General features: G+C 43.9%; 2 protein-coding genes across 3 annotated transcripts in view; both read right to left on the minus strand.

Annotated features, from left to right (window-relative positions):
• Window positions 1-18,588, minus strand: part of LOC118210696 (basic salivary proline-rich protein 1-like) — a 34,429-nt gene extending 15,841 nt beyond the window's left edge. The window contains exon 1 of one of the 2 annotated variants that reach the window (XM_035387082.1): window positions 18,262-18,588. The gene's annotated coding sequence lies outside the window, so the exon portion shown is untranslated. Of the gene's footprint in view, window positions 1-18,235 lie in introns of both variants that reach the window. The other variant, XM_035387081.1, reaches the window with a different exon arrangement.
• Window positions 9,016-11,706, minus strand: LOC118211398 (axoneme-associated protein mst101(1)-like). Its single transcript, XM_035388576.1, has 2 exons — window positions 11,638-11,706; window positions 9,016-9,816 (listed from the first exon to the last, which is right to left on the minus strand). Exons 1-2 carry the CDS (start codon window positions 11,704-11,706, stop codon window positions 9,016-9,018), a joined length of 870 nt encoding a protein of 289 aa, XP_035244467.1.
• Window positions 18,589-21,590: the final 3,002 nt, after the last annotated feature.

Here is a 21,590-nt window from a genome sequence, read left to right on the forward strand (position 1 = left end):
CACATGGGGGCTTGTCATTTACCCTCAGTCCACTGAATATCCAGCACTGCATCAAGCCTAAGGTCTCTGCCTCTGCTGCATTATCTTATAACCTGTTCCACACACTGAAACTCTGAGACCGTAAGAGAGTCCCACCTGTTCTGACAGAGAGCTGGCATTGAAATATTAATTGTATTCCACTTTGTTAATTGCTTTTTGAAAATGCACAAATCCTCAGTCCAATCCCTCTGCTGTGCCTGAGCAGCCTGACAATGAAAACAGGAACGTGTGTTTCTCCAAAGCAGCGCAGAGGAAAACTTCCACAGCCAATCAGGAACCCCCAAACCACACATCTGCCTGGGGGCACCAGTCATTTTCAGGATTCAACCAATGTTTGTCTTTCATTTTGACTCGATTCACAATTATATATATTTATTATTTAGGGCATAATAGCTGACAGGGAGGGAGCATAATAATGAATACTTATACATTAGTGCCAGTGTAAAGCACCAGATTTATCTCATTTCCATCTGGAGATTAAATTCTTTCCTTCTAGTGTGGTGAATTCAGTAATTGACAACATTAGCTGTCATAAATTGTTTTTGTCATTTTAAACAGTAATATTACAAACACAATAAACACTCATTTTAAAAACAAATATGGAGGTCCAGGCTTCATATTTTATGTTCTCATTAATAATGTATGTTTGTCTTGACAAAAGGTCTATCTGACAGATACAGTAAGACAGAGAAATATAAAAGAGAGAAGAAGGTCATAAAAGAAAGGAGACAGAAAGAACGACTGAAAGTGAGAAAATTAGAGGAGACATTCAAGAAAAAAATATAAGAGTGTAAAAACTCAAATTCAAGGCATACAAACAGAAAAAAGCATGAACAAGGACATTTCACAATACATGTAGATAGGCACACAGTCCCTCTAAGCCTCCCTCCAAACCAAACACACAGGTGTAGGACATGGAGGAGGCAGGAGTCACAAGGGTCGAACAGAGAAGGACACTGAGGCTGAGGACAGCAGATGATCAAGAAGAAGAGAAAGAGAGAAAAGGGAGGGTAGGAGGAAAGAGGAGGATACACGGGAGCTGGGTATCTGGTTAGTCTATAGAGTCTGTGGTTTTTGAGGGTTTGATTCCACAGCTCCATGCTGTAGTGCTATGTTCCTTACTACATTACTGTTCTCAGCTGGAGTCACTACATGATAAATGCAGTGTGAGCCTCACCTGAATATCTCTGAACATCAACATCATAAGAATGAGTGTATGTGTGTGAGAGAGAGGGTGTGTATAACTGTGTGTGTGTGTGTGTGTGTGTTTCTATGTGTCTGTTTGTGGCTATAAAGGCCTGGGAGCAGTTCTAGACAGATTAATTAGTATCTGTCGACACAGCAGAGTTCTCAATGGAGTAGAATTAATATTTTAAAGAGGATGCTGACAGTGCCACAAGCAAGAGAATACTCTTACAATGTATGCGTGTGTATGCGTGCGTGTGTGTGTGTACATGTGTGTGAGTGTGTGTTTGTGTGTGTGTCTGTGTATGTGTGTGAGTGTGTGTGTACATTTATGCAAGTGCACGTGTGTATGTGTTCATGTGTCTCATTTTGTGTGTATGTATATGTGTGTTTGTGTGTGCATGTGTGTGTATGTGTGTATGCACATGTATGCATCCCCACAGTATTTAAGGAGAAAAAGATGTGTGAATTAATCATTATAGCAAAGCCTCCTTCTCTCTCCTAACACAAAGCTCACACTCACCCAGGCCTTTAAAATGAAATAGATGCTCTTATTGTGAAGGATTTGCTCAATTCTTCAGAATGACAGAGAGATGCTCTTATTGTGAAGGATTTTCTCAGCTCATCAGAATGAAAGAGAGATGCTCTTATTGTGAAGGATTTGCTCAGCTCTTCAGAATGAAAGAGAGATGCTCTTATTGTGAAGGATTTGCTCAGGTCATCAGAATGAAAGAGAGATGCTCTTATCGTGAAGGATTTGCTCAGGTCTTCAGAATGAATGAGAGATGCTCTGATTGTGAATGATTTGCTTAGGTCTTCAGAATGAAAGAGAGATGCTCTTATTGTGAAGGATTTTATTGGGTCTTCAGAATGAAAGAGAGATACTCTTATTCTGGCAGGCAACGCGTTCCTGACCATCATTCCTGACTCAAGTACTTTTGTGAGATTTTCTGTTCTTCAGCCAAAAGTTGCGGAATGGTGCCTCCCTGGTGTTTAGACATTGCTTTACAATAACTTTAATATTGACCAATCCAATGAATCACAGTTCAAAAGTGAGGGAGGAAGAGTCTCATAGCAAAATGAGGTGAGGAAGAAGAGGTACAAGAGGTCTGCCCTGGCTGGACTACCAGCATCTGCCATCAGACCCCTTCTACCTGAACTGCAATCAAGATAAAATAATGTTACATTCTAATACAAACCCCTTCTCCCTGCTGTCTAGATATTACTCATCATAGTAGTACTTCCGCTGACAGTTACCCATTTTCACTGCTGCCCTCACGTCCAGAGTCCTGTGCTCTAACCACTTTTGCAGGCGGGCACAATCACTGGACTGCTGTTAGAGGAAGGTCAGAGGACGTGATGATGGATTTAGGCTTCACGAGCTAGAAAATGGTGGACCCTTTGATCTGAACCAACTGCAATACACTGCTGTAAAGAGCAGGTACAAGTCCATGATTCGCAGCACAAGGCAGAAGCTGACCTTATTGCTTATAGCCAGGAGATGAACATGATTGGTTCCCTTATCCCAAAGACCATAATCTTTAGCCAATCACATTGCTTGCTGATCGAAAGCACACAAATAGCAGACAAAGCGCTGCCAATGTTTGTTGCACAAGGCCCTATGGCAGAGAGATGAGTGAAATAACCCTGAATAATCAGCACAGTCATCTGCTCCAACCCAGCCTGCTGACACGCGCTTTTAATATACCGCTAATAAACTCAAGATGGAGTGCACCGTGGCATCTGAGAGAAATCATCATGGCCCTGGTGGGTGAGTGCTGGGCCCTCTCTCTCACCAGCACAACATGGCACGAATGCAGAAAATCACAAAGAATTATGGGTACGGCACCAACACAAAACAGCCCTGATCTTGGACCAGCCAAACTGCATGCCTTACGCCCGGATTCAATCAACATTTGTCCTTAACTATGGCCTGGATGCCATGACGGTTTTGCATTGTTTTTTTGCGGCTGATTCAGTAACATGTTCCCTGAAAGATGACCTGGCAGTCTTGAACAAAGCCAGGGCTAAGGTCAAAGCCCTGGTCCAATCTGCCCCCTCCCCCACCTCCATCAGGGGCTAAAAGCATCCCATCATGCTTCACAGGAGGCAAATCCAGCCAGGAATGTGAGCGGAGTCGACGCTGCAGTCTAAAGGAGCGCCTGTTTTCAGTCACGCTCCCGACATTAATGTCTCGCTTCCCAGCGGCAGGCGCTCCTCTGCCATTTAATTAGTTGGAATTGGTTATAGCAGCTCTAACGGTGCGGCCAGGTTCTTCATCTTTTTGCAGCTGCTCCTGGGCAAGGAGCCCTTTTTCTTTCTCTTTTTCTCACACGGGCAGAGATTTGCTTTTAAACAGCAATGATGCAAAATTTACACTGGAGTGTAAATAATGCAGGAGGCTGTTCTGAATAATGAAGGCAGCCGAGAGGACTATCCGCACTGACCTTCTCAACCCGCAGTAATTATTATTTATTTCACTGGGCAGACGCTCATGCGGAGCCATTTGCAGGGCCACGGTGGCGTGATGGATTTAAAGCATATCAGACAAGCAGCAAGAACAGGGAGGACACCTGTTAGTGCAGTAACTCGGGCACCGTGAGTCAAAGAGGAAAACACCACTAAAGTATGAGCAGAAAATGAGACTGACTGCAGCAGTAATAACAGTACATGATACTACCACGCTATAGCCTAAACTATTTCCCTATGAGAAAAAATACCTTTCTTTTTACACAGAGAAACAGCGTTTAACAATGATCCATAACAGTAGCTCGTAATATGGCTGAGTAATTATAACCTGCAGGACTCCTGTGTCCAAGCCAGACATTCTGTAAAGCATGAGAACTGCTCTGCTTTATAAAATGATACCCTTTGTCTAAAAATATAGCACATAGTCACTCACAATGGGAAGTTTAACATGCAATGAAGAACAAAGGCCTTCCCTGATCTCTTTTGTATGGTCAAGGGTCAATGGTCAAGGGTCACCACAGCAGACAAACCTGTGTGAAATTCCCCTTGTTCTGCCTTAATATATTTTAAAAAACCGAATAAATCTGACCACACCTCTGCCAGGAAAAATCATTTCTGCTTCTTCTGTGTCTTATTAAAAATACCACAAAGTGATTATAAAAACAATCTAGAGTTTCTACTCATCTTGAGAGACTGTGTGTGTCTATTCTGGAGCAGAACAGCACAGTCCCAGCACCTCAGGTAAGAGCTACTGATCCCTGCAGTTTGTCCCCAATGGGAAGTCAGAAATCTGCATTCTCTATATTCTAATATTCACAAATAAGGTACTTATGAGTGCCAGGGGCAGTGGGTTTAAGTGTGATCAGCACAGGCCTGCACCAAGATGGCCACAAGTGCATTGTTTCATGCAGTGGTGCAATGTGCTATGGGGTACCTTCTGAGCCAAGATGGCATCCACTCCATTTTGTGTGCAAGATGTGATTGAAATGCAGTTGAGAGACAAAAAGAGTTTCTTACGAGAACAAATAAAGCACATACGTTTGTCACAAACAGCCTTCAGTAGTCTTCTTTCAGTCTCTGAATGAAGATCTCCCTGTCCACCATAAAAAATCGAGTCTGTGCTCTGGACTCAAAAATGCATTAATTTCAGGGCCGTCTGGGTAGTGTAGAGGTATAAGCACTCGCCTACCACCGCAGAGACCCGGGTTCACTCCCCGGCAGCGGTACTTCCGGCTTGGTCAGACGTTCCTACGAACACAATTGGCAGTGTTTGCGGGTGGGAAGCCGGTGAGGGTATGATTCCTGATCGTTGCATTAGGGACTCCTACTGGTTGGTTGGGGTTGGTTGTTCAGCAGGGAGGGGATCTCGGGGAGATAGCGTGAACCTCTGCACGCGTTGTGCTCTCCCAGTGAAACTCCTCGCTGTCAGGTGAAAAGAAGCGGCCGGCGACTCCACATGTATCAGAGGAGGCATGTGGTAGTCTACACCCTCCCCAGACCGACAGGATAGCGCATCGACCAGGACTGTGATACACACGGGGAATTGGTATAATGACTAAATTGGGGAGAAAATGGCAAAAAAATAAAAATAAAAAAATGCATTAATTTCTGCTAAATACATAAATCATTCCAACTCTAAATAGACCGAAAAGTTTATGTTCTGCATTGACTCAATGAGTTGTTGAAATGCACAGATTTTTTGGGCCATACACTGCTTCTACAAATGAATATCAGATAGCAAGGGGGTCCTAGTTGAGTATCATTCTCTAAAATAATAATCATAATTCTAACAGCGCTGTGGAGAGGGTGGCAGAATGGAGATAAACTGCATAGTAAGCCTGAGACCATTGTAAATGCAACCCACTCACACACTGTCGAGTGTGAGCCCTCCAACTAGAGTGGACCATGGTATAATGGAGAGAGAGTATACGCACGTGTGTGTGAGTGCGTAGGTGTGTGTGTGTGTGCGTGTAGGTGTGAGTATTAGTAGGTGTGAGTGTCTGTTTGCTAATATGGTTATGGCACATTCATATAAACATACACATACACACACACACACACACAAAACACACAGAAACTCATCACATGAATGATGCATATACACCATGGTGTTTGTTTGAAAACCCACCAAGTGAATATTTCCAGCCCCGTCCCTAAAAGCACAGACCTGGTGCATCTCTTGCTGAAACACAGGTGTGCTTTATTCATCTCTGTGTGTAATGATTCCAGTCATTCCTGCTCCTGACTCTCCATGAGAGCCGCGTGAGGAAACTGTCTCTGGCGGGGTGAACGCAGACTCCAAGCCGAGCTGAGCTGCTTGGGCAGGTATCTGATGATGAGAAGGCGCAGTCTGTCCTCTCTGTCCACCCATGTCTCCTCCCCTGCCCGTCAGTCCCATTCAGATTAAATGCAGTATTGCCAGTAGCTCTCTCTTAATTTAAAGACACAGCTACTGAAGTATAATTTAAAAAGCTAAAGTTGAAATTGGCACAACAATGTACTATATTGCCAAATTGCACATGTTAATTTCACATGTTCATTTTACATTTATTAATTTCACCCTGCTGTATCACAAGCACCACAAATGGATGGAGGTTGCCTGTGCCCTCTTGAACAGGGTGGGTCAGATGGGCTTGTATAGGCATTTGTTTTTAATGTTGCTGAGCGGAATGGACTTGACCGGGCTCACCCCTTTTTACAGAGCAGTCTTACAGGTGTGGCAGGTATTTGCTGAGTCATGGGATGACACCGTTGCACCTTGTTTCTGGACCGTTGAGGTGCCTTTGTTTTTTAACCCATTGCTGCAATCGTTGAAATAATTCACCAGAACAATGCAATGTAATGGCTGAATACCATGAGTGCCAGTGAGCTGAACGGGCCCCAGAGATTCTACAAACTAAAAAGCTACTCAGCTCCTGCATTCCTTCTGTTCTCTCTGCTACTTTACAAAAAGAGGTTCTGGTTGATAAGTTTCTGGCGCTATACTACAAAAAATAACGCCCACTCTCACAGTATTGTACTTGGTCACATCCCTTTACAAACTGTCATATTGGGGAAGGTCAGTGTGGGTGGAGGTGGTGAGACTGGCTGGAGCTGGTAAACATGGGTGGAGGTGGTGAGACTGAGTGGAGGCGGTGAGTCTGAGAGGAGGTGGTGAGTCTGGATGGAGGTGGTGAGACTGGGTGGAGGTGGTGAGTCTGTGTGGAGGTGGAGGTTGTGAGTCTTTGGTGGAGGTGGTGAGTCTGGGTGGGGGTATTTTGGTTGTGGGGTATGCTCAGGCCAAAGGGAGCAATGCCCGTTGCCTTCCACTCAGCCAGCACTGTCACGGCCAGACAGGATCTTTCTCTTTAATTAACAGCTATTTTAAGTCTCCTCATTCCTCTGAGAGCCGGCTACCTCGAGGACATGAGAGCTCACAGATTATTTATCAGGAGAATAAAACGGGGAAAAGACAGTCATAGCATCACCTTACTGGTAGAAAACAGAGCTATGCTCCACCAATCCCTGAGTGCATTTTTTACAGCCAATAAAATAGCACAGTGGGTACTACTTCCCAAAGAGTGCCCAGAATTATATCCACCAATCACCTTTGACATGTTCTACTAGTTGTTACCAATGTACTTAGTGACTGGTGGAGCACCTCCCTGTTTTATATGTGTAAGTTAGCCCAGTGCCTGTCCCATTTTTACTATCCCTATTATTTGTGCAGAAAGTCTGCCATGCCTGATACCCATTTCTGCTACTCCACAACACTAGCGATAGCGACTCTGAATTTAAAACAAATAACACCTGCAGTAGCAACCATTTCCCCCATCCCACCAGTTACTTCTCAGAATCTTCCATATTTCCCTACAACAGGAGTCCCAAATCTGTCCTGCAATGTTGCAATGTTTAAGTGAATTTTGGTGAAGTTATGCTCTTTATATGGGCAGGGACCAGGGCGTGTCACCTGAGCATTGCTCGTTCTGAGCCAGAAATGTGACCCAGGGCAGGACACTTAACTTGTGCGTTAATCTTCAGGTCCATTTATCTAGCTCCATAAATTGATAAAATCAAGGCTTTGTAAGTTGCTTTCAGTAAGAGTGTCTGCTAAGCAAATCAATACAAGGATGTTGCATACAAATAAATGCACTTCCTGTTATGAACAGTATCTTCATTTAGAGCATAAATTAGATTGCTCTCTGTCCATATTTTACTCGGGAACACCACAGACACATCAAATAACCACTGTAAGAATATATAAAGAGAAGAACAGGCCATTCCACACAATCAGGCCATCAAGCTCATATCTGTTTGACAAACTATTCATTGCCCTCTTTCCGAAGCCTTCAGATAAAGGATACTTGTCCAGAAAAGCACTGTATAATACAAATATTCAACTGAAACTTCAACTCATTGATGAAAAAAATAATTCTGTAAAATCTAACTAAGCACCAAGCGGGGTATTTTTATGGGGGATGCCTCTACGCAGTTATTTCTGGGTTGACACTTCCGGCTTGATAAGATGCATTTGACACACACTTGGTGCTGTAGGGCCAAAATCCAGCTGGAATTTCCTATCAAAACTTCCAGAGCTGGAGGCAATATGACTTCCATTACCCCCCACAGGCACTGCAGCTCTCCAAGACCGGGGGGGGGAGGGGAGCAGCCATGCCAGCACTGCTGCCCTAAAGGACTAGGGTGAGCTGCCCTGCAGGCACTGCGGCCCTCCAAGACCAGGGCTGAGGAATTAATTTAAAACCAAAAGAATTCAAAAGTTCAAGCACTGAGCCAGGCATTTCACCACAAAGCTACTCTAGAATATTCCATGGAAAGGTAGGCCTATTCTATTCACACTTTCTCCTCACATGAGCACAGATTAGAAAGCATGAACTGTTGTCTTGGAAACGGTCTAGCTGTTGGCAGCTTGGCGTGTTTTTCAATGGAATGCATATGGCAGGCGCTCTATGTGAGGAAATTCCCTGCCCTATTTCAGCAACAGAGATAAATAGGACGAACGCGTAAACCACATTTTACATGGATATGCCATCCTCCTTACAAAAGGCAATGAGAGCACAGCATGTCAAGTCTTTGGAGCCCCTGACTTGAGTGGGATTCTCCAGAATATGAGGACTGCCTCATTGTTGTTTATTTCATTATTTATTTAAACTTCATTTGATGTGGGGGACGCAGGCTCCCAGCAGTCATGGGGGACAGTGTACGGTGGTAGGCACAGTATCTAGAGCATGTGAAATGGCATTCAGTTGACACCTTCAAATGACATGTTTTTTGGCTTACCAAACAGATTCTGGCTTTTTGCATTATTTATAATTCTCTTTCTCTTTAATGGGCAGAACAGGGAGGGCAGGCACACCGGGGCAGCCTGCACTCAGACTCCACACACCCAGGCTGAGACTCAGATTCCACACACCGGCACTGAGACTCAGACTCCACACACCGGTGCTGAGCCTCAGACTCAGACTCCACACACCGGCACTGAGACTCAGACTCCACAAACCGACGCTGAGTCTCAGACTCCACACATCGACGCTGAGTCTCAGATTCCACACACCGGCGCTGAGACTCAGACTCCACACACCAGTGCTGAGACTCAGACTCCACACACCAGTGCTGAGCCTCAGACTCAGACTCCACACACCGGTGCTGAGTCTCAGATTCCACACACCAGTGCTGAGACTCAGACTCCACACACCAGTGCTGAGCCTCAGACTCAGACTCCACACACCGGCGCTGAGACTCAGACTCCACACACCAGTGCTGAGCCTCAGACTCAGACTCCACACACCGGTGCTGAGTCTCAGACTCAGACTCCACACACCGGCACTGAGACTCAGACTCCACACACCGGTGCTGAGTCTCAGACTCAGACTCCACACACCGGCGCTGAGACTCAGACTCCACACACCAGTGCTGAGCCTCAGACTCAGACTCCACACACCGGTGCTGAGTCTCAGACTCCACACACCGGTGCTGAGTCTCAGACTCCACACACCGGCGTGGAGTCTCAGACTCAGACTCCACACACCGGTGCTGAGTCTCAGACTCCACACACCGGCGCTGAGTCTCAAACTCCACACACCGGTGTTGAGACTCAGACCCGACTTGCCGGCGCCTGCCTGCTGCCTGGGCTCAGTCAGTGACAGGGCCGACATGTTTTAATAAAGAAGCAGCCCCAGATTTCAGAGAAACTAGCACGTCTTCCTCAGCGCCTCTATCTGTCTCACATCAGAGTCCCGACAGGGAATATGGGCTACTTTCATGTAGAGGAGAAATAAATAAATAACTAACTGAATACGGGTAAGCGAATAAATTCTCCTAAAAGTGCAGGATATTCTAGATATTTTTAAAAATCAACTCTTTGTCTGCACACAGCTAAGCAATACAAAATAAACCATGCTTTAGAGGACATCACTGGGATTAAAATCAGATTTTTAAAAGAACCTGCTGTTAGTTTACACCAGGACGTTCCACCAGCACACAATGTGGGAGAATTGTGTCCAGCCAGGATTCCATAAGCTGCCTACATCTTCACAGACACAAACAAAATCTCCAGCTGTGATTCAAAAAATGGGCCTTGAAAATAATGAATCACCAGATTTACATTTACAATATGTTATTAGCCTATATTTCAAGCTGTCTACTATAAATGTAAATTGCAGATTAAGTAGAAATAGTACACAGAGTTACCCTAAACCCACCCTCCTCACCCCCTCACCCTAACAGTTCTCCAAAAGCCACCCCGTGCCTCCACCAGATGGCTGAGTCCCTGCACAGACCCAGCCACTGTGTGGCCCAGAAAGGGCCCACCCCAAAAAACCTGCCCTTACCCAATCCCATTACTCCTCAAGTAAAAACCTTCCCCTCAGCTGATAACATTCCTGCCTGCTCTTCAGTTATAAACCTACTCATAACCCAATCCTTATTTTAGAAATCTGCTCCTCACCCAGGAACATACCCCTCACATCTTTCATCACAATCTGACTCCTAACCTAGTCTCAATCCTTTCATTATTTAATGAGTATGGCGTGCGTGTGTGTGTTCATGCATGTGTGGGTGTTGTTTCTGGTTGTGCTCATGTATCGAGCATAAAATATTCACGAGGAATCTGAAAGAGAGAATACTGTGAATGAAACATCTGAGTGTTTCCCTTTCAACAGGAAGCTTGGTGACACCTTAAGATTTATGATTATTACATTTCATCCTCATTTCCTTGGCAGGCTTAGTCACTGAGCATACAATTTACATCATATCCACTCAAACAGCCGGATGGTTCCGGAACTGTTTATTTAAGCACCTCACATAAAGGGACCAGTTCTATGGCACAACCTGCCACAAGCACAGGTCTTTATTGCAGGGGTCCCCAAACTGGACCCCTCGGTGACTCCCAGGGTCCACGCAGTAGTCCCAGGGAGCTCCAAATCAGACAAAATTTTTTATATATTTCCCACATTTTCTTTATCTGTTCATATTTCAGAAATGGCCTACTCGAGAACTTCAGATAACAGCCAGTAGTCATTTGATGAATAGTTTCAGCTGGTAGTGATTTGGCAATCAGATTCAACCGGTAGTGATTTGGTGAGTAGTTGCAGCCGGTACTGATTTGATGAATAGTTTTAGCTGGTAGTGATTTGGTGAGTAGTTTCAGTTGGTACTGATTTGAGGAATAGTTTTAGCTGGTACTGATTTGGTCAGCAGTTGCAGCCGGTACTGATTTGGTGAATAGTTTTAGCTGGTAGTGCTTTGGTGAGTAGTAGCAGCCGGTACTGATTTGATGAACAGTTTTAGCTGGAACTGATTTGGTGAGTAGTTGCAACCGGTACTGATTTGGTGAGTAGTTGCAGCCGGTACTGATTTGGTGAGTAGTTGCAGCCGGCAATGGCTGGTAAAAGAACAAAAAATATCTGGTGAATAGTCCTGCCGCTAGCGGGCTGCTGCAATGTCAACCTGTGAAACGCGGGTGAACTGGCAGCTGCCACCATCGGCAGTCCGATAGGTGCGTGCTTGCTGGGACATTACGCCTGACCTTGTACAGCTAGTCAACTGTCACCTGTTTGCCATGACCTCTCAAAGGCACTGAAAGGCACTAGGCTACACTATCTCTGTGCTCATGGCTTTACCATGCCTCACTAAAAGCAACAGGACGCAGATGCCTCTGTGTGACTTTCAAAACCTTTATCTGTGTAGCAGATAACACAAAGGATCTGTATTTTGGCTTTAACAATGTGGGTTAAGGAAATCCTGATTAGAGAGAAGTCAGTCAGACTCTTCCTTCATACCTGTTTTTATCTGGACACGGTTTTAAGCCATCTACTGCACACTATCATTGAGACAATCATGCAGAACAGATATTTTATGTTTATCGCCGTCTTTGACAGGTATAGTTAGGCATCATCTGCATAGACGCGGTAAAGTATAAAGTGGAGATGCTGTGCTTACAAATGATCTGGCCAGATGGCATGGCATACTTTGAGATTAGAATTCTCTCCATTAGAGAACACTAAGGCAGGGGTTCCCACACGCCAGTGAGCTCACATTTAATGCACAAATACAGTACATTTTGTGTGACCCAACCCTTATTAAATATTAACATCTGGCCTAACATACAGTACTGTGCAAAAGTCAGAGACCACCCTTCCGTTTGTTCAATTTCCAGTCAAATCAGCCATTTGGTGTAATTTTTTTTCCAGCGTCAGACAGTAATGCAGGAAACCTATATTTAACAGAAAATTAAAGACAAGCATCCATCACTTCATATAATATCAAATCTATCAGTATTTGTCCATTCTTTCTTTTGTGCACCCTATTACAGCTTTAAGCCTTCCATCCTTCCATTCAACAAAAGCTAAAGCTGTGTCCTCCCAACTAAAGTTGTTACCAAAAGTGTCAGTGATGTTACATTAGAACCCTTTGCCTTCAAAAGCGACTCTAACATTCAAACAAACAACTACCCAAACACACCTTAACTGCCTTGCAAATTTCTGTGTCATGTTCAAATAAAATGGTTAAAGGCATACTATGCAGGATTTTTTATTTGAAAATATTATAAAATAACTATGCTAAGGCATATCTATGATGCACTAGCAATCTCAGCCTTTACACACTTCAGCCAAATTTGTGCACCTTTTACCTGTATTTGTTATTCTAAAACGTGTTTGGGACGTTTTTGGACATGGCGCTCTTTTCTGTGTGGGGAGGGGTGGGTGTGGCTACAGCCTGTAGTTTGGGATCAGATTCCAATGAAGAGTTGTTGTTGCTAGTTTGCAGCAATGGCAGATGCTAAGAAGCCTAGATACAGCAAAGAAAAAACACAAGCTGACAGGGCTCACTCAAAAACTAGAGTCAACCTTGGAATTACTTTTCTTCGGTGGCGTCAGCTGAAGTTCTCCAAAGGGGATGAAAATTGACGCGGAGTTGGCCTATTTTCTGTTGGACCTGTAAGTAATGTTACCTTTAGCTTGTTACCATACGCAGCAAGATGCCCGAGGTTGGGTAGATTTTGCATCAAATTCTGTTCTTCTATCAAGATGTCTTCCTCCCCTACAGAAACTTCTGTTACTGTTTATAGTTGCTACTTAGCTAGCTCTGTAATTCATCTGCTTTTATTTCAATCATGGGAAATTAATTCCACATCAAAGATTTTATCTTTGAAAGATGGGGGGAAAAAACATGCTCCACTCTTGCTTCAGATCTGAAGAAGTGTTTCTGTCAATCTGTCCACTGTGAGAAAACAACTCAATGCTATGGGTCTGAAAGGATGCGTAGCTGTCAAAAAGCCACAACTGAGAAATGAAATAAACAAAAGAGAAGATAATGTGCAATAGTACACCGAAACTGGACAACTGAGCTGTGGAGTGAGGGTTTATGGATCAATGAATCTGAATTTGAGATTTTCAGAAAAGAAGGCCGTATGTACGCCACCAAAGCAATGAAAGATTCTTGGAATTATGTCACAACCCTTAGTAAAGCAAGGTGGAGGATCAGTGCAAGACTGTGGTTGTATAACAACAACTGGAGTTGGTAATTTGGTTTTGATTGAAGTCATCATGAATGTTGATAAATACAAACAAATCTTAACATTCTACAGAAAGGTAATTACCTAAAGCACACTGCTAAGAAGATAAAGTTGCCGGTGCTCTCAGAACAGTGATCTGGCCACCCCAGAGTCCAGACCTCAACATCGCTGAATGTGTCTGGGATTACTTCAAGAGAAGCAGAAAAAGCAACCAACTTCTAAGACTAAACTTTGGAGGTGTTTACAAGACACATGGATAAATATCCTGGCAGATCTCTTTGATAAACATAAAGCAAGTCTCCCAAAAAGAATGTAAGCTGTAATAAAGGCGAAGGATGGACACACTAAACACTGAAAGGTTTGATATTGTACATAGCTGTGGAGGTTTTTGTGTAATTCTGTGTTAAAAATTACTACAGAAAAATACTAGAGGGCAGTTGAGACAAGGATCAACTGTTAAAAGAATACAAACTAGTTGGTGAATGGGACTGCTGTGGGTCCAATTTGCAAAATCCTGCCAGACGGACAGCCATGCCAGTGCTGGTCCGATGGGTGAATTCTCTCTGGGCACCAACCCCCAGCCTTGGGGGGTCCCCACAGGAAGAGGGAACAGAGGAGGTCACATGATCACTGACTGTGACAAAAAACGGAAAACCAATCGGATGTCAGCTGAGCCAGCAGATTATCACCAAGACCCACCTGGTTTCCTGAGACTACTAATTAAAACAGTGTGATCAAAAGTATCAGTCTGTACTGTGAGAGAACAGAGCCAAAATGGAGACCTCATTAAAGTCAGCATTCATCAGCAGATCACTGTTTCTCTTTAAGGGGTAGTTTTGTTTCCACGATCAGAGCAGAAGCCAGAAGGAAAACTTTAAATGAAAAAGCTTCTTTTCAACTGTGAAAAGAAGTTAACTGTCGAAAGGCAATGTGCATAAAAACCTTTCTTTGAAAGTAGGTTAACCTGCAAATATAATCAATCCTTTGACTAGTAGGTGGGTTGTATCTCTTACACAGATAGAATATACTGAAATATATAGTTAATCCATCGATATATATATGTGTGTGTGCATGTATATATTGCAATGTGTGAAAACAGCATTTCCCCATATATTGAGTGCTGCAATATACTTTCTGATCTATTTAAATATGCTACAGTGCATTCCACTTCCATACAGGAGATTTTGTATGCATTTGACTCAATCAAAAGTTATCTGTTCTTCATATGGAGAACTGCCTCTTCATAGTGATGACATGGAAGAGATGCACACCCAGTGGAGCTGCATTTGGTAGTGTATGGTGACTGAATTACACCTGAATGCAGCTTGACTTGCCAGCACCCAAATCGCACGGTAACTGCAGGAAGTCTAAACAGGGTGCAGCAACCCGGTTTCCCGAGGGTCAGAGGTGCTTTTGTTGTTCACTCCACCTGGGCCCCCCAAGCACACTAACTGTCAGGCTTAATGAAAGCAGGTGAGCATGTGGAGAAACTCAGCATTTCAACATTCAGGCTCTGAATATTCAGGCACAGGCTCCTAATAATCCACCAAACTATGGGAACAAGACCAGAATGCACTGCAGTCCAGCCACACCCCAGGCACCCCAGGATCAGGGTAGTGGGCCCCTGCTGCAGACCATGAGAATGTGAAAGGGGTTTAGCCTTGCAGTGCCATGGGAAGTGTATGACAGGAGACAAATTCTGTTTTATGAGGGAATTGGGGTGGGGTGCTCTGCTTGCCTTATTTGGCTTTGCCCATCTCCCTGCTGTGAGAGGCCCATCCCTCCTCAGCCCACCTGCATGAGATCAGAGAGGGCACCCCTTCCAGGCAGGTCCTCAGGAGTTTCAGTTGTGCGGCCTACCTCACCTTCTCCCTGCCCTGCACTCAACACCCCAGCACAACAATTAACACCCTCCCCCTAAACACTGCACTCTACCCCTAACACACTACCCCTACACTTTACACTGTCCCTCTGAATACTCAACACTGGCAATCAGCCCCTGAATTACACTTATCACTCTGACCCTACACATAATGCTGTTCCTCTGAAAACAATACTCAACCCTGTCTCGGTGCCCCAGTCTCCTAGCCTGCTGTATTATCTCTGTAAGATCCCCTCACATTTTTCACATCTGCTTTCTCACTCCTTTCCACATCTTTCAGTCCATCCGTTTGTCTTTTCCTCTCCCTTGCCTTTCTCGTTCTACCTCTCTCTCTCTCTACTTGTCCTTTGTCTCAAGGATTCAAGAATAATTCCTTACTCTTGCCCTTTCAAATTCAAATAAAAATTAAACCAGATTTAATTCCCTCTCAGTCGCTCCCTCTCTCACTCTCTCTCTATGCCTGGGCTCCCTCTCTCAGTAATTACCTTCCCAATGCACCTCTCCTTCACTGGCCGTGGATATCCACCAGACACACACCTCAGTCACATGGTACAGAGGTTGGGAATGGTGTCTGGGAGAGGGAGGGGGGGGGTCACATTATTATGAAATTCCACAGGGCTGAACACACAGACATGTCAGTTCCTCCTATCACATCGCCTGAGGGATTGAAACATGGTCTCAGTGTTAAAGCTACAACCCAGTGTGTCCAGTTTACATCTTATCAAATTAAAATTAAAACAAAAAAAGTCTAAAGTTATTTCAGTGGCAGCCTCACAATAAGAGTTTGCTTTGAATAAACTGGAAGCCAGACCTATTGTAGAGGTAGTTTAACAGCTGCTTGACCTTTAACTGGTGGTCTTGATGACTGTGATCTTTGGAGTTCCCTCCAGTGAAATTCTGTGTGGAAATGTGTAGATGGGAAATGTAGAAAAAGACAGCCATTACTGCTCTTTGCTGAGTAATGTGAAGACAGCCATTACAGTGCATTGGGAAGTAAAGACAGCCATTACGTCTCTTTGCTGCAACGGGAATGTTCCTCCCGTAAGAGCAGCACAGGTCACACAGCTACACAGGCCGGGAGTGCCAAACCCATCATAATGAGATTTCATTAAGCTGTGTGCCTCTGACATACACTCACACTCACACCCACACACACTCTCTTTTTCACACACAAATGACAAACACACTCTCTTACACACACAGCATGCATACTCACACATACACACATCATGTACATCCAAGCACACACATTCAATCTCACACACAGGCATATACACAGCCATATAGCCTACAGCACGCACATATATTCACTTATAACCAACACACAAGCATCCATACTCACACTCAAACGTGTCTATACACACACTCACATATATGTGCACACACTCACACGCACACATGCACACAAAAACACACACATGCACAAGCTCTCTTAGATATACACATTTTCACACTCACACAGACAGCACACACATATACTCAGATACTCACACACAGATGTGTATTCATATGTACATGTACAGAGAGAGAGAGAGAGAGAGAGAGAGAGAGAGTTTGATCAGGGAAAGCCTAATTCTACACCACCTCATTAGCACAGCTCTGTCTGAATTCCACTTAATGATGCCCACTGAATTCTGCAACAGTGAGCTATACGCTCCTTGCATACTTATTGCTCTTAATTTTTTTTAAATACACATACAGGCGGGTAATGTCTCAACAATGCATGCACGTCAACAGTCCTGAACATTACATGCATTAAGAACGAACATAATTTTAACCAACGGTGAAACCGGAGTTAGAGGTGAACGGACACAGAGCAGGTAGGTGTGTTCAGAATGTCTTTGCCATCGCCTGTATCCACAGTGATGCCTCGTGCTGCTTCCTTGCCAGCAATATTGCAGGAGCGAGCTACAGTATGTCTGCGCGTGGCACAGGCTACAAAATGCAACCGATCTATTCCTGAATATTAGTCATTTTTACCCTCGCGCCACGGGGTGTATCCCCCCCAGAACACACATCATTAATGCTTGGAAAATATTTTTCACGAGATCAAAGTAAAAAAAAAAACCTACAGAAATTTTGCGGCAGAAAGGAAAAATAAAAACATGAAACGGTAACTGGCCGCACATATCCGTTTAGCTTTTTATTTTTGGGATGGGAAATATGTAATTTATGAAGAGTAATTGTATCGAAATAAAATGACTCCCGTGATTCGCGCTATCGACGAGAATAGCTAATTGTGTTCATTTAAAACTGACTCGGAGGGCGTTGCTGGAAAAATTCAGTCTGTAATTAAACCAAACTTCTCTGCTGAATCGACTAATTAGCTAATCACAAAGGGAGTGCGGATACAATATTGTTGTGCACATGCAGAAATGTCTAGGACGCATAAATGCAAAGGGACATGACATGTTATTGAACTAAACAGTGCGCCTTGCGTGCAGCCTATGCCATTCGCATCTACATTAATCAAACAGGTAAAACGGGCACAATGATACGTATCCATTATGCGAACTATTTGCCCCAGACGAATGTGTAATCTTAATCTGTATACACAATTACAAAAATATAGTTTAAAAAGGCAAGACAGCGTGCAGATGACATGAAAGGAAAGATCGCAATAGATTGCGCCAAGACCCTATACTCACTCAGCTTCTCAAGATCTCGTACTCACACAGCTTCTCAAAGGTTTCTGAGGCGCGACGGCACACGGCATCTCTGGGTTTTAATTCAAGCTGGTTTTCTCTTCCCTCTCGTACCCCATAGACTCCGCTAGCGTGATCATTTTCTGAAATAAGTTCTAATTTGTGAGGAGAGAGAGAAAAACGAATGCAGCATGGTATTGCTCTCGTGTCACACCCCTCTACCCGCCTCCCCCCGAGCGCGCCCTCCCTGTCACTCAGAAGATGCGGTTGATCTATTTTTCCGTTAACGCTTGATGTTACCAACTGCGCGAGGCACACCTCCTCGGCTTCTCAAGCCAGCCAGCTTTTGGGTGATTCGGCTTGGCAGTACCACGTGACAGAAAGATAATGCACCCGTGCACAGGCTTTTGGACTGACTTGCTGTCCAGCGCCTCCCCACGGAGCAAAGGGTAGACGTTGTAAAGTGAATAATTAGGTTCGGGTTGATGGAAAAGAATATAATTTTAAGACAGCTAACTGACAGAAAAAATAAAGAAGGTCTGCATTAAATTTTTTTTTTCCTCCTTGAAAACATTGGCCTGTGTGGCTATGGCAGTCATCTGTCCTTCTGCACTGTTCTGATTATTATTATTATTATTATTATTATTATTATTATTATTATTATTATAGAACTATACAATCTTTTCCACTTGTAATGCCAGTTGCTAAGGCTTACTCCATAACAGGTATATGAGACAACTATGACGTCAGCAGACACCTGTATTATTTAACACGCTTCCTTCTGCTGTTTCCTTTAATCATCATTTGATAAGATGAGTAATGGGGGGATTGGAAGTAAGGGTGTACATCCTCAAGAAGAATGATCAAAGTCACCTTAGACATTTTTACTTTTGTTATTTCCGCAAGATGGCTTGAAATGGGAGTTAGAGGGCCAGCATAGCCTATTTCATTAACACCCCCAGTCCTCATACCCCCCCCCCCCCCCCTGCAATAATCTGTTTAATCTATTTTCTCATTTGTATTCCTGCTTTCTAAAATGCCCACCCCCACCCCAAATGTCTCCCCTCATCCCCCTGCCCCACCCACCACTCAGATGGAGCAGTGCCATTGGTCAGTGGCGGTTTTGTTATCCACATGAAAAGCCATGTCTTATTAATCCTCAGCAGTCTGGAAGCTGGCCATTGTGATGCTGTGGGTGTAAAACAGGTTCAGAACCTGCTCTGTGCCGCTGCAGCTGGCTTGTCAGGGTGAATAAGCATCAGCTTTGAGGACAGTGGAACAGACACAGTATAAAGATCCCCACTTACCTTGGCCCGAGCCACGGGGAAGAGGCAAAGCCAAGGCTTTCATCTGGAGGTGGATACATCTGCGGAGAGGGGGCGGGGCAGAGGTGGAAAAAATCTGGAATAATAAACCAACAACAGTGTGTGTTAAATTGAATGTTATTCAGGCAGGACGCACGGTGAAACCCCAATGCATTTATTCTTTTGCTAAGCTCAGGGGCTGACTGTGACATGGGAACACACAAACCCCACTCACTATGGTTCACTCACCTCCCACTGGCCCTGTGTGTGTATGTGTGTGTGTGTGCCTACGCATGTGCGTGTGTGTGTGCGTTTGTCTGTGTGCGCCCGTGCGCGTTTGTGTGTGTGCGTATGCATTACCGTGAGTGAATGCGTGTGTAACTTTTTCATGTTTTAATCGAGACTGAGAAAGGGGGCACTAATATTTTCTTCATGTTGCCTAATTTAACTCTCACGGGGCCCAGCTCATTTAACTCTATTTTCAGCACATCTCACTGCGCAGGATATGTCCAACAGATACCTTGTGTTCTTTTGCACTTAACAAATGACTGTGTGAAAGATAACAGCAGGAGGGATCTTGGGATAAAGACAATTAGCAGTGGAAGGGCTGGGTGTTATTCAGATTGAATAGCAGATCTTGACAATTCTGCAAATATTAGCGCATCATTCTAAAGATACAAACTAGCGCGCATCCCTCAAGAATGTCTAGCTATTTTTAGGGGATGGTGCAGACAGAGTTTGGGAACTGAAAAAAGCGGGGGGGGGGGGGGGGGGGTTATGTTATTACATATGAAGAGTTCCTGTCGTTCTGACAGCCGACATGTAAAAGATTCATGACACTTCCGGAGACCACGCAATGAAGCAGGATCCCGCCAGGGCTCCGGCCTTTTGAAGAGTTCCTGTAATGAATCAGGCAGGCAGAGGGAGCGAGGCGTGGGCGGGGAAGACGAAGGCTGTCTTTCTGAAGTTTTAGGAATAGCATCATCTAAATTATGGCATATGCAGAGCAGGAAAGATCACACAGATATATGAGCGAATGCATGCAAGTGCTGCTCCAGAATTATATTTTATTATGATGGTGAGGACAACGACAATGTCGATGATGATGATGATTATGATAACGTATAATTATTGTCGTTATTAATACGTTGAAGGAATTCCAGTGGGTTTTCCACAAAATTGGGGAATGTGCTCCTTTGTAAGTATGTTTTCTGTATATATCCGTTTCAATCGATTAAATATTTAAATATGTACACGTTCCGGTCATGTGGTTTGCATATCTTTATTACTAATATCATGATAATTGTGATTAATTATTTATAGTTTGCTGAACAGCTATATGCTTTATATAGACCCAAGACATGATGACATGACACTGTTCGTCTAGTATTTTCATAAACACGTATTTGTAAGTCACTCTAGATAGGAGGGACAGCTAAATGGCTACATGTAAAAAAATATATATAATGTAAAATAAAGACATGTTTCTTTAAATAAAATGTATTCTGCAGTGAGCATTTGGTAGGAGTGTCAAACAGTAATCTGGGGCTCCTCAGCCAAAGTGTGTTTATTTTGTAGGTTGTTGATAGGCCCTTAACCACTAAGACCCCTGTTCGACAACATATTCAGGTGTTTCTTGCTGCAGGGTGCTTGGTGGACTTCACTGCACTGCTTGCAGACTGAAGGTGGCCAGCAGATGGCGCTGAAATGTTTGCTTGATTTATCCTTCCCCTGGCTTGCAAGAAGCATAATGAAAGTTGACCACGTTGTTCACGACACACACCTTTCACATTTTAGAAAGTCATCCAAAAAGCCACAGGAGCCTAAACATTTCCTGAAATTCTGATAAAGGAACAATAACTACTACTGCTATTACCATTTGCTACCTCAATTGTGACTGCCTCTGTTACAACTGATCTATTACTGCTTTATTACTGCTAGTGATATTCCATATAACAAGTCTTTCATCATCATCATATTCTTCACACTGTCAAAGAATAGGTGAAAGGAAATCTGATAGAAATAGCTGCATAATGTATCTGAGCTTACAATGC

Source organism: Anguilla anguilla, chromosome 13 (assembly GCF_013347855.1).
Source record: "Anguilla anguilla isolate fAngAng1 chromosome 13, fAngAng1.pri, whole genome shotgun sequence".
NCBI lineage: Eukaryota > Metazoa > Chordata > Actinopteri > Anguilliformes > Anguillidae > Anguilla > Anguilla anguilla.